This window comes from Macrosteles quadrilineatus, unplaced genomic scaffold (assembly GCF_028750875.1).
Source record: "Macrosteles quadrilineatus isolate MER2022 unplaced genomic scaffold, UCM_ALF_1.0 Scaffold_46__1_contigs__length_943047, whole genome shotgun sequence".
Lineage (NCBI taxonomy): Eukaryota > Metazoa > Arthropoda > Insecta > Hemiptera > Cicadellidae > Macrosteles > Macrosteles quadrilineatus.
In genome coordinates, this window is record NW_026542639.1 from 747,213 (window position 1) to 759,405 (window position 12,193).

The 12,193-nt window shown below is 35.5% G+C and overlaps 1 protein-coding gene across 2 annotated transcripts in view; it reads left to right on the forward strand.

Moving 5' to 3' along the window:
- Positions 1 to 12,193, forward strand: part of LOC129005951 (RING finger protein 17-like) — a 184,543-nt gene that overhangs the window by 124,970 nt on the left and 47,380 nt on the right. The window contains exons 7-13 of one of the 2 annotated variants that reach the window (XM_054434991.1): positions 2,476 to 2,679; positions 3,990 to 4,141; positions 4,686 to 4,846; positions 6,013 to 6,255; positions 6,802 to 6,954; positions 8,470 to 8,599; positions 10,576 to 10,707. In XM_054434991.1, the coding sequence (XP_054290966.1) occupies positions 2,476 to 2,679; positions 3,990 to 4,141; positions 4,686 to 4,846; positions 6,013 to 6,255; positions 6,802 to 6,954; positions 8,470 to 8,599; positions 10,576 to 10,707 (1,175 nt within the window). The remainder of the gene's footprint in view (positions 1 to 2,475; positions 2,680 to 3,989; positions 4,142 to 4,685; positions 4,847 to 6,012; positions 6,256 to 6,801; positions 6,955 to 8,469; positions 8,600 to 10,575; positions 10,708 to 12,193) is intronic. The other variant, XM_054434992.1, reaches the window with a different exon arrangement.

A 12,193-nucleotide genomic window follows, 5' to 3' on the forward strand; every position in this document is an offset into this window, starting at 1 on the left:
TACTTTCCAAAAGGAAGATGCCTGCCAAGTTTCAGGTTCCTAGGTCTTATGGTTTCTGAGATTTCGTGATGAGTGAGTGAGTGAATGAATGAGTCAGTGGTATTCGAGCTTTATATATATATAGATTTTATTTGGGTCAGATATATTCGTTTGATCAAGATCTAGATGAACGCTTTATGCTACATTAAAATTCAAGAAGAACTTAAATCACAAATAATGTCGAGTTGATCAAAATATTTTTAATAGATAAAACCAATAGAAAATGTGTTTTTTTTTATTGTTTGCGTAGAAATCAGTGTTTGCAGCTCATGGTTGTACTGAAGAAATCCATTATCTTTCTTAAATTACTTAATACTTTTTGAATTTTTTCTATAACATAAATCACATATTTCTTCTAATCTAAAAAAATAATTAGTAGACAGTTATTGGACACTATTTAAGAAACAAAATTGTTTAATAAAAAAGGGTAAGCAAAATCACAAGTTAAAAGGATACCAATACTATTAATTAATGTCAAAAAGTGTAATGTTCATGATAGCCATATTCTAGTCCCAATGATATTATACACTTTTGAAAGTAAGGTATCAAATGCTTTGATTTTCCTTAACAGAATTATAGAAGAAACACAGTTTTTATGTTGAATAACACAATGGAGTTAAAAAACTAATAAAAGATGAGTTCAAATTAGTAATTTGAGTGTTACTCACTTCGTTTTGAAAAATTCCACAACTAAATGATATTTTGCTCAATTATTGGATTTGAAACAATGCCCCTAGATATCTAAATTGCAATGACTTTGGTATCTAAACAAATATTTTGGAATGATATATAACCTTTTAGTAGCTGTTTAAAATTATTCCAAGATGGCCGCTAGCTTCCAAAGAATCTTAAGAAAGGAAAAGACTTTTTGAGAGCGAATCGTTGAGCTCAAAAAAGGTAGCTGTATATAATAGCTGCATATTCTTGTTGTTAAATAACTCATTCGAGATTAAAAGTGGACGAGTAAAATCATTATCAGTGTAATAGGCATAAGAGATGGGATGAGTTGAGGGCATTGGACGTTGCGGCTGCGGCGGAAACTACAAACCACAGACGGTGTTTACCTTGTACAACTGGGTCAAGAATCAGCCACTTTGTCATGGCTCTTCCACTTCTTGCACACACTGTGCACTGTACAGTGAACATGTCACTTGACAACTTACGCTTCAAGCTGGTGTTGCGTTTGATGTTATTCTTTGACAGCACTGGTCATTTTGTAATAGTAAATTATTAAGTGTCAAGATATCAATTGTTTGTGCAAACAAGTAGCTAAAATTCGTTAAAAAATTTTCTTTGATGGATAAAAGTATTATTTACTTCTTGTTAATCGAGTCTTATAATTAAGTACCGGTATGATCCGACATTTGTATCAAGACACTATTTTAGAATTGTCTTTTAATCTTCAACATTGGCAAAAGGTTATGCTACAGCCATGTCTGTGGTAATGCTCAAACTACAATCCTCTACTTATAGCAGTTAGTTTTTAATAAATGTTCTTAAATAAAATATTAAAATTTTCATTAGTTTTGGTCTAGTTGTTCTTCACAGTCATTGTCAACAGTAGGCCTCAAACATAGAAATGCAGATAGATTAATTTAAAAAAAAGTTATGTTTAATAATGACATTCTTAAATTACTCTTTGTCAGCCTTTGTAGCTAACAGAATCTAGGTTTCATAACAGAAAAAGATCAGGTAGAAATACTGAAAAGCATTTTACATAGGCTTGATATTATATATCATTAAAATGTATGAAAACCATCTCAGTGTGGAAGAATTACTAACCGTATCGACTAAGTATCAATCAAATGTTGTAGACCTTTGGCCACAAATTTGGGGGATGTTAGAGAAAATTGTCGGATCCTTATAAGGAAATGTGATGAATGCTCGAGAATAAATTTCTTAATAAAAAAACCTATAAATAATTGGGTACTTACGTATTAAACGGAGGCCACATTTTGTCAGCGCGCTGCGGCGGTTATGTTAGGTTGGGTTATCGTAAATATTATGTGTGTAGGACTTTCCTCGCTTCGTTATGAATCGAACGATACCAGACAAGTTATACTTTCTATTATGATAACCCAACCTAACATAACCGCCGCAGCGCGCTGACAAAATGTGGCCTCCGTTTTATACGTAAGTACCAATAATTGTTAAAATATTAAATTATTTAGCCAACCTTGAATTCTCCAGAATTGGTCGAAGTTTATTTTCTAAACATCTAGTGCCCAATTAATAGCATTGAATCAAAGCCGCCATTTTGATTCTATCAGTCTCAAATTGGGCCTCATACTTGGTCAGTGCAACTAGTAAAAATCAATTACACTGTTGTATTTTTATACTATTTGTATTATTTATACTATTCGAGAAGCTATTAAATGATAGTTTACAATGGATAAAGTGGTAGTTGCTGATTTAATGTTACATGTTTTGTTACAGAAGCTGCAGAAGCAAGAACATGGAGGTGGTTCGTGTGACGAGGAGACGGAGAAGGTGGTGAGACAAGTCCAAGTCCACTATAACTACCTGCACGGCTTGCTGCAGAGACAGGAGGAGGAACTGCTCAACAAGATCCGTGGTGTGAGCGACTCCTCCAAGACTAGCTTGGCCCAACTGAACCAAGAGTTGGACAACAACCTTAAAGTGAGTACAACTGGACATTATATTCTTGTGTTCAAGTTGTTGCCGGTTATAGCAAACAATCAATAAAAGTGTTGTCATTGATTTTTCTGTTTAAAATTTGTATGAGCGCTTTCTATGTATCTCTTGTTAATTTAAGTTCCTCCATTTTATTTTATTCTTTATTACATGTTACAGTTTAGGTTTAAAGTTTTTCCATACATTTAAAAAATCTTTTGAATCCTTTATTTTTAACAGTTTTTTTCATCAACAAAACCACATCTTTTCACTTAAGTGCTTAAACGATTTTGATTGATAAAATTTAGTATGCTGTGGGCCTATTAACTCCAAACACAATGGTACGACCTCTAATGTTGTACAAATTAAGGCTCAAAAGTTATTGCAACTTGTGCGATTTTACCCATAAAACACCGGCATCTCAAGAGTCAACTACAAATGGGGGTCAAGTGTGTGACAAACCTGACATTCTGTACTAGTAATGTAATGGGGGACCAAGAGTGTAACAAACCTGACATTGTGTACTAGTATTGTAATGTGGGTCAAGTGTGTGGCAAACCTGACATTCTGTACTAGTATTGTAATGGGGGCCAAGTGTGTAAAAAACCTGACATTCTGTACTAGTAATGTAATGGGGGACCAAGTGTGTAACAAACCTGACATTGTGTACTAGCATTGTAATGTGGGTCAATTGTGTGACAAACCTGATATTCTGTATTAGTATTGTAATGGGGACCCAGTGTGTAACAAACCTGACATTGTGTACTAGTATTGTAATGGAGACCAAGTGTGTAACAAACCTGACATTCTGTACTAGTATTGTAATGGGGACCCAGTGTGTAACAAACCTGACATTCTGTACTAGTATTGTAATGGAGGCCAAGTATGTAACAAACCTGACATTCTGTACTAGTATTGTAATGGAGGCCAAGTATGTAACAAACTTTGCATTCTGTACTAGTATTATAATGTGGGTCAAGTGTGTGACAAACCTGACATTGTGTACTAGTATTGTAATGGGGGTCAAGTGTGTGCCAAACCTGACATTCTGTACTAGTATTGTAATGGAGGTCAAATGTGTGACAAACCTGGCATTCTGTGCTAGTATTGTAATGGAGGCCAAGTATGTAACAAACCTGACATTGTGTACTAGTATTGTAATGGAGGCCAAGTGTGTGACAAACCTGACATTCTGTACTAGTATTGTAATGGGGGCCAAGTGTGTAACAAACCTGACATTCTGTACCAGTATTGTAATGGAGGCCAAGTATGTGTAACAAACCTGACATTCTGTACTAGTATTGTTTTTCTTGCAGGAAGTTGAGGACTTGCTTACATTGAGCAATGACAGTTTGAAGACATACAAGATCAGAGAGTTCCCTCTCAACTTCTTGATTGAGAAGTTAAGGAACGTCACTGCGACACCTTGCCACTTGGTCTTGGATGAGGGGGACTCTCCAAAGTTTGAGTAAGTTGAACAAATAGATATGTTTCGTATTGGTAAAACTAAGTAGAATTTAATGTTTAAACGTAAAAAATTCTCTCAGGGTCTGTCTGGTAACTATTTAATCCTTGTGCATATACCTAGATACAACACTATTTCATTCTTGTATGCGGTAACACTGCAGTCTGACGTGGTGATAGAACCATATTCCTCCAAACTGCTTATCTCATGGCCACAGTTATTTTTACATTTTCAAGTATGTGCATATTTATCAACAGACAATGTTCAATGTACGTGGCCTCTGATTGGTGGTGTAATTTACCCTCGGATCATCTGTCAAATTCGGTCTGATTTTACTATATTCAAAAAGTCATTTCACTGCATATTTCTAAACTGATCAAAAATATTTTATTACAGTTTTGTTTATTTAACTCTTTGGGTATTTTCTTGGGCAGGAGGAAGAGATATTTATCCAGTTACCTCACTTTTCATTCCGGGAGGATTTCTAACTTCTCTCTGTGTATCTAAATAAAATATTATTCATTTTATGCTTACCGTATTGTTCCAGATTGGATATTGATCCTAATATAACAGAAGCTTTGGCTAACCACTGCTCGGTGACGGTCCCGAGTCATCATAGAATGTTCAAACTATGTTCTAAAGATGATCTTCCTGAATCATACACACCTGAGGATTTGAAAAATCAACCAAATCCATTCCTGAAACCAGGTATATTATATTACTTATTAAATCAATATATAGAGTTACCTTCGTCAATCAGCTCATAGCAGTTGTAACATTGTTATGGCTGTTTCAGCATATTCATGCCATCATCAGACGTTACGAGAAAGGTTATTGATAAGGGTGACAGGTCAGGGATATACAGAATTAAGTGTGCTAGTTGTCCTAGTGTTTATGTAGGAAAAACGGGGCGCACTTTTAAAACTAGATATAAGGAGCATCATCCGAAACCGAAAGCTGACAAACAAAAGTCTACATTTGCCCAACATCTAATGGACAACAATCACAACCTAAATGCCCTCAACACTGGCTTGGAAATCCTTCACACATGTACAAAAGGCAATAAATTGGACACCCTGGAAGAACGACACCACTAAGGCTGAACGTCTGATGATGGTATGGATATGCTGAAACGGTCGTAACAATGTTACAACTGCTATGAGATGATTGACAAAGGTAACTCTATTTATTGATTTTGTCACAAGATCAGCTCAGGGGCTAAAAATATGGATTTTAATATATTACTTAGCTCTTAAAAGGGTTAAACAGAACAAGAAAACTACTCATACTTCCTTTATTAACTATACTCATACTCTCTCATACTTTCTAGGATAAATTTGGGAAGTCCCAATTAGTAATATTTTTTTAATGTAGGCCTATGATTGATATTTTTATCTTTTTACTTATTGTTACTTTCTAAGAATTATACATATTGGTATATTCAATGCATATTGTTTGTATATAAGAGGGCTGTTTTTACGTAAAGCTCCTTAGTACGCCGCTTACTGTCATCATAATAAATTCCTCATTATCTCTAACCTATGATTTTTAAATAGGACAAAAATTAAATTTTCTTGTAGGCCTATTGGGAAAAAATAATTTGATGAAATATGTAATTAGAAATAAATATTGCTTTTATAGAAATTTCTTTATTTTCATATTTGTTTGTTAATTTCTATGTTTGATACTTAACTGTCAATTTTATATCTAGGCAGGTGGTGCTATTTTTTGGGTTAAAATAGCCATACAGTACTTAAGTAAGCCTTTTAATATTAGGCATAGGCCTACTGTTTTTGTTGATTTAGAACTTTTGGGAAAAAAGTATATATTTTCATTGTAGTGTGATCATAATTTAAACAATTTTTGCTTTTTAGACCTCAAATTTATCAAAAGCAAGGACCCGAGTATTGTGACTCAAAAGAAGCTGATGAACGTGTTTGAACCCTCTGTGTCGCCTACCCCATCACAGATGAGTAACAGTAACAAGTCTCAGGCTGGAGCATTAGCAAACAAGGGGTTCCCGAGAAACAACAACAATTTTTCAGGATCCACACACTCCCTGGCATCTCACGAGAGCTTTGTGGATCGACTCAAAAACATCGAGCCACTGGCTGAAGGTAGTTAAATCAGTGAATGAGGTATCATGGATTATCCTTACTGCAGCAAGTTGCAGGCTAAGCGAATTTCCATTTGTTTGATCACATTTTTACCCCTTGAACATTACAGATTCAGATTGTTCCCTATTTAAAAATATGTTTTACGAGTACTTTGGGTTGCTGGTACAGGGTAGGTTAATTTTTTTTTGAAACATCAACAGTGTTGTATAAATTTGCCAAATTTCATCAATATCAATAAACAAGAAGCCTACAACAGATAACTTGTTATAAAAAAAAGAAACATAGAAACTAAAAATTTACGGTTTTAACTACCCTAAAACGATAACACTTTACAAACAAGCTATGGTATGCTATTGCTAAGTTATTTTTAAAGCTCTACAAATGGTTTTTGAGGATGAGGAAAACATAATTTTTACCATCGTGGTTTAGATATTTTTTTCAATTTGGCATTACTTTAATCAACCATTTGAACTAAGCCTACTTGAAATTTCTAATTAGGTACCTATTCATATTCTTATTTGAAATTTTTTATTTTTTTATTTTCAGATACTGTTGAAATGGTCCAAGTAAGTCATTTAATCTCTCCAAACAATTTCTATGTCCAGCGTTCTCGTAATATCCAGGACATAGCTAGACTAAGAGCTTACTTCTCAAAAAATGCCAATAGAAGTAAAACTTTACCTGCAACGATTCACAATGGTAAGTATTTCTTGTCTAACTGTTTAAACCAAATTGCATTTCTGTATTTTTTTTTTTTTTTTTTACTTTATGGTCATGGAATTTACAGATTGTTTATTGCTTCACAGTTACGGTGGATTAAGTCTTCATCCCCCATAACCGACTTAATCCAGTTTCCCCCCAGGAGTGTGATATGTTTAAACCAAATTTCAAATCGCTTTAACAATCTAATCTTTGCAAAAGCTTTGGTTTTGAGATGAAAATGGTGAGATTCCAAATTCAAAAATACTGATGAAACAAGTAAATTGTAAGCTGGACTTGCAACAGGTGTAATAACTAACAATGCTGTACAATAACGATGTAGGTACAATACAGTTTCAATTTCATGTTGAATAATGAGATTAATTTAATAATAATGAGATCGAATAAGATTTTATAGACTTGTATTCTGAATGAAATGATTGAATAAACTGAATTAAAAGTAAACATAAAACAGTTTAAATTGTTCATTAAAAAATCTATATTTATTTAACTCTGTAGTGTATTAATTTAATTATAAAATGAATTGTATATTTCTAATTCAGATTCAAATAGTTACAAGTATTAAATTTGCTAGCTCGATCCATGTACCGTTAGATATCGTAGGGTGTGACGTCATATGGCCTAATCGAATAAACTAACCCCATTGGTTGTTTCCATCACACCACCTACCGTTCCCATTGCTACCTCGATCACCGGACACTCTTTGTACCGACAGTCATCGTCCTACCTCACCGGCTCCCGCACACTAATGCGTTTTTTCTTAACATAAAATGTGGTAATTATTTCAAGCACCTGATCCTCCTTCGTTCGCATCCAGGTTTGGATGCGACAAACTCAAATAAATATAATCTTCTAAATTAATTCCATATTCTTGTTAAAGTTTTACATAGGTTTTGAGGTTAGAAATTTCTGGTTTCAACTGTCACTATTGTATATTTGAATTCTACACCATTGTCCGATCTATTCCAATGGATTGTGTCATAAATTTAATAAAATAAACAAAACTAATTTTTTTACAGAATTTATAAAAAAACACTCGGTTGTTTAATGAATGGCATGGCGGACATACCTTCATCTCACTAGGGCAAGCCTAGTGAGAATGGGGGCCTATACAGAAAAATCAGGCTCATCACTCTATCGTCGCACACCTTAAAAACACCGGATTTCTTCTTCCACCTTGTGAATTTCATTGTATTTCTTTGCAGAGATGTTAACCCATTTGGTGTGGTGCCAAAAACTGCACATTCCTTCACAAAACAGAGATTTATCTGTATCCTTGCACATGGGCAAACAAGCACCTAAGTCTCTCCGCCATTGTCACAGCCACCAAATATAATATATATATTCTTTCTTCTTCTTCCATATAATATTCTTAAAATTAACTAAAACTTAATGTTATTGATTTTTTTTCCAGAATTACTTTTTATTCACAAACAAATGTTACTTGGTCGATGATCACATTCAGGTCTATATTTTATTAATTATATTTTTCAGCCGGAGTATATCTAGTGCACTATTCCCAAGACAACTGTTGGTATCGCGGCCGTATTGTTAGAACAGAAGGTGACATGTGTGAAGTGTACTACGTGGACTACGGAAATGTTGCACGAGTGCCAAAGAAATCGTAAGTCACATTAGTATGTATAGTTATTTCTTTCACTTAAAATAATCACACCTCTTTATATACTATGATTTCTCTTTTATCATCATTATTTATAATTCATTCTAGGATCTATGGTCATTGGAGTTGTGCATTAGATGTCAATACATAATATACAAGATTTAAACAGCTGTTTTAATAAAAAAACAAGATCCTTCCCTCCCACCTGTATGGGAACTTTCATGTCAAATGTTTACCAAATTCAGTGAGCCCCAAAACCTCAATCTCAGATCGTTTCTTATTTTGGCAGATTTTCAGCCAAAATAAGTAAAATGTTCTACAATGTGGTCAATTTTTATTAATTTGTATTCACTCTTTTTGACTATTATCATCACTGGTTTTATATTGTCTATGTATGTGCACATTTTATATTTTTTTGTTCTTTACTGTATGTATTAATACTGTATTATTTTTCATTATAGCTGTTTTGGGTTTATACCTGTAGCAATTTCCTTTCCCTTTACCATACCTTAACACGTTCGCGGCGGCACGTCAAATGGCGGGCGTATCCCAGGTCCGGCGTAGCCGTCAGCATCGAACAAACCCGATTGCCGCGTGTGATTGGCTTTCCAATTTCGGGCTGACAAATAGCAAATAACGTGCGAGGATGTCCTGCTTTACAACGAGAGTCGACGTAGTTCGCTAAACACCAACAGATAGCAGCACTGCTTGTAACGTAGCCGGTCCCATTGGAATGGTATTGCCAAATGGAGGGAAAAAGACGGGACAAAAGTAGAATTTTGAGATTGCCAGACGGGGATTTATGGGAAGATTTACTACCAACCAACACCACAACAAAATACAGTATACTATTGAGCAGTGCTGTGCGAGGTTTCAAGTTTCTAGCTCTAATCCTGGCTTAAAAATAAATCATTTCGTACTGCATTGCAGCTTGGGAGCGATCGCACCCACCAGGATGGCATTAGGGTTCCGTATGGGAGCGATCGCTCCCATGCCGCCGCGAACGTGTTAAGCAGGCTTGGACTCTTGTGTAAATAATTACGAATGACAGTATTCATTTGTAAATATTCATTTATAAATTCATATTGTACTGCTTCTCTTACCATTGAAAGACTTCCAGAATGAACTGTGACTGGTAATGTTGAGAAAGAAGCCAGTGGCCTTGAAACATTCAGTGTTCCCTTTGTGTTTTCTTTGTATACTTAAGTGAAGTGGGATGCCTAGAATTTTTAAGGTAATCCTGCTTATCCTGCCCTTTGTCAATTCTCAGGCATTAAAGCCATTTCCAATCAAACCTAGTTTATCAACTCTGTAACCGTCAAGGTGAACATTTCATGTTTGATGAAATTCAAGGTTTTTTGTTAATTATAACAATAATTTGAGCATATTACACACATTTTTATGGCAAAAGTAGATTATAAAGACACATTTATATGTAGGAAATGGGTAGATGTCTGAGTTCCAGCTACAGTACTCATTGTAACTCCGTCTTGACGCAGCAACTTACCCAATGTATAATGTAAACGTTGAATGTTTATTTGATTGATTGATTGATTGGTTGACTGGGACGGTGGCGTCGTCCTGTAATCCAGCTACTAGGAGGTCACGAATTGTGGATATTTATAGAGATGCACTGTGGATGCGATGCTCCCTAGTGTGGACTAATCTCTGTACTAGTGAGTACTACGACTACCCGCAGTGCTATCCTGATAATTAGACCAATTTGTTAATTACAAGACAAAAATGTGGTTCGGATTCCACTATAAACTGTAGGTCCCTTGGTTGCCATTGGCTGTATGGGATATTAATTAACAGCTGGTCTAAGGAACATGACGGCCTTAGTCACTAACAAGACTACAAGATCGTGCCACTCATCCCATCCTACACTCATCCATCACTCATATTTGGGTTAAAATACGCACCTAGTGGCGTCCCCATCTTAATAAATAATTGATTAGTTGATTGATAACTTTTCACAGGATACGGACCATGTCTGAGAAGTACTTCACCATACCAGACCAAGCAATCCACTGCAGCTTGAACAGCTGTACTCCCATTGGAGGGAATTGGTCACGTGAAGCTGTAAAACTCTTCTCACAGATGACTAACAAGTAAATATGTTTTATTCTCTCTTCATCTGTTATGGCGCAGGTAGGGTAAATATTATGTTTGAACTGCATGTTTTAGCCTCTGACCTGTGGGTGATGTAAGAAATTTAGTAGTGATGGGCGGATCCAAGAAAATGTCGGTACCGGATCCGGATCTTCGGATCCAGATACACACTGTCATAAGGGCGGGTAAAAAAAAACCTAATTAACAAAATGCCAATTTAAATCATACTGTTTAAAATAATATTGGTTATGTTTAAAGGTTAATATATCATAAATATAGAGTAATCTCCTATCTCCAGTTGAGCCCATAATCCCTCATTTTTTAGGGACACTAACAAAATCATAAAATACACTAAGTTTGCACGACCACCAAAAGGGTATCTGTGTATATTTTACAATAGTTCGATCTTCAGTATACTATATCGTAGTTTTTGCATGCAGCATCCAATTTATTTATGCCTGGAACACCTCTTGTTAATCTCTTCCTTAAATTCGTTCCAGGCCCACAGTACTGATAGCTAGGTACAAAACCAAAAACTAGAGGTGGGCAGATATCCGAAAAATCGGGTGGGATTCGGTTCGGAAAGATACATGCCATTGCCATATATGTTATTTGCATCAAGAGACAAACACTGAGACATGGCCTTGCCATATAAGTTATTTGTATCTCGAGACAAACACTGAGACATGGCCTTGTCATATATGTTATTTGCATCAAGAGACGGAGTCTGAGTCTGAGACATGGCCTTGCCATATAAGTTATTTGCATCTCGAGACACACACTGAGACATGGCCTTGCCATAAAAGTAATTTGCATCAAGAGGCAAACAATGAGACATGGCCTTGCCATATAAGTTATTTGCAAAGAGACAAACACTGAGACATGGCCATGCCATATAAGTTATTTGCATCTCGAGACAAACACTGAGACATGGCCATGCCATATAAGTTATTTGCATCTCGAGACAAACACTGAGACATGGCCTTGCCATATAAGTTATTTGCAAAGAGACAAACACTGAGACATGGCATTGCCATATAAGTTATTTGCAAAGAGACAAACACTGAGACATGGCATTGCCATATAAGTTATTTGCATCTCGAGACAAACACTGAGACATGGCCTTGCCATATAAGTTATTTGCAACAAGAGACAAACACTGAGACATGGCCTTGCCATATAAGTTATTTGCATCAAGAGGCAAACAATGAGACATGGCCTTGCCATATAAGTTATTAGCATCAACAGACAAACACTGAGACATGGCCTTGCCATGTAAGTTATTTGCATCTCAAGACAAACACTGAGACATGGCCTTGCCATATAAGTTATTTGCAACCAGAGACAAACACTGAGACATGGCCTTGCCATATAAGTTATTTGCATCAAGAGGCAAACAATGAGACATGGCCTTTCCATATAAGTTATTAGCATCAACAGACAAACACTGAGACATGGCCTTGCCATGTAAGTTATTTGCATCTC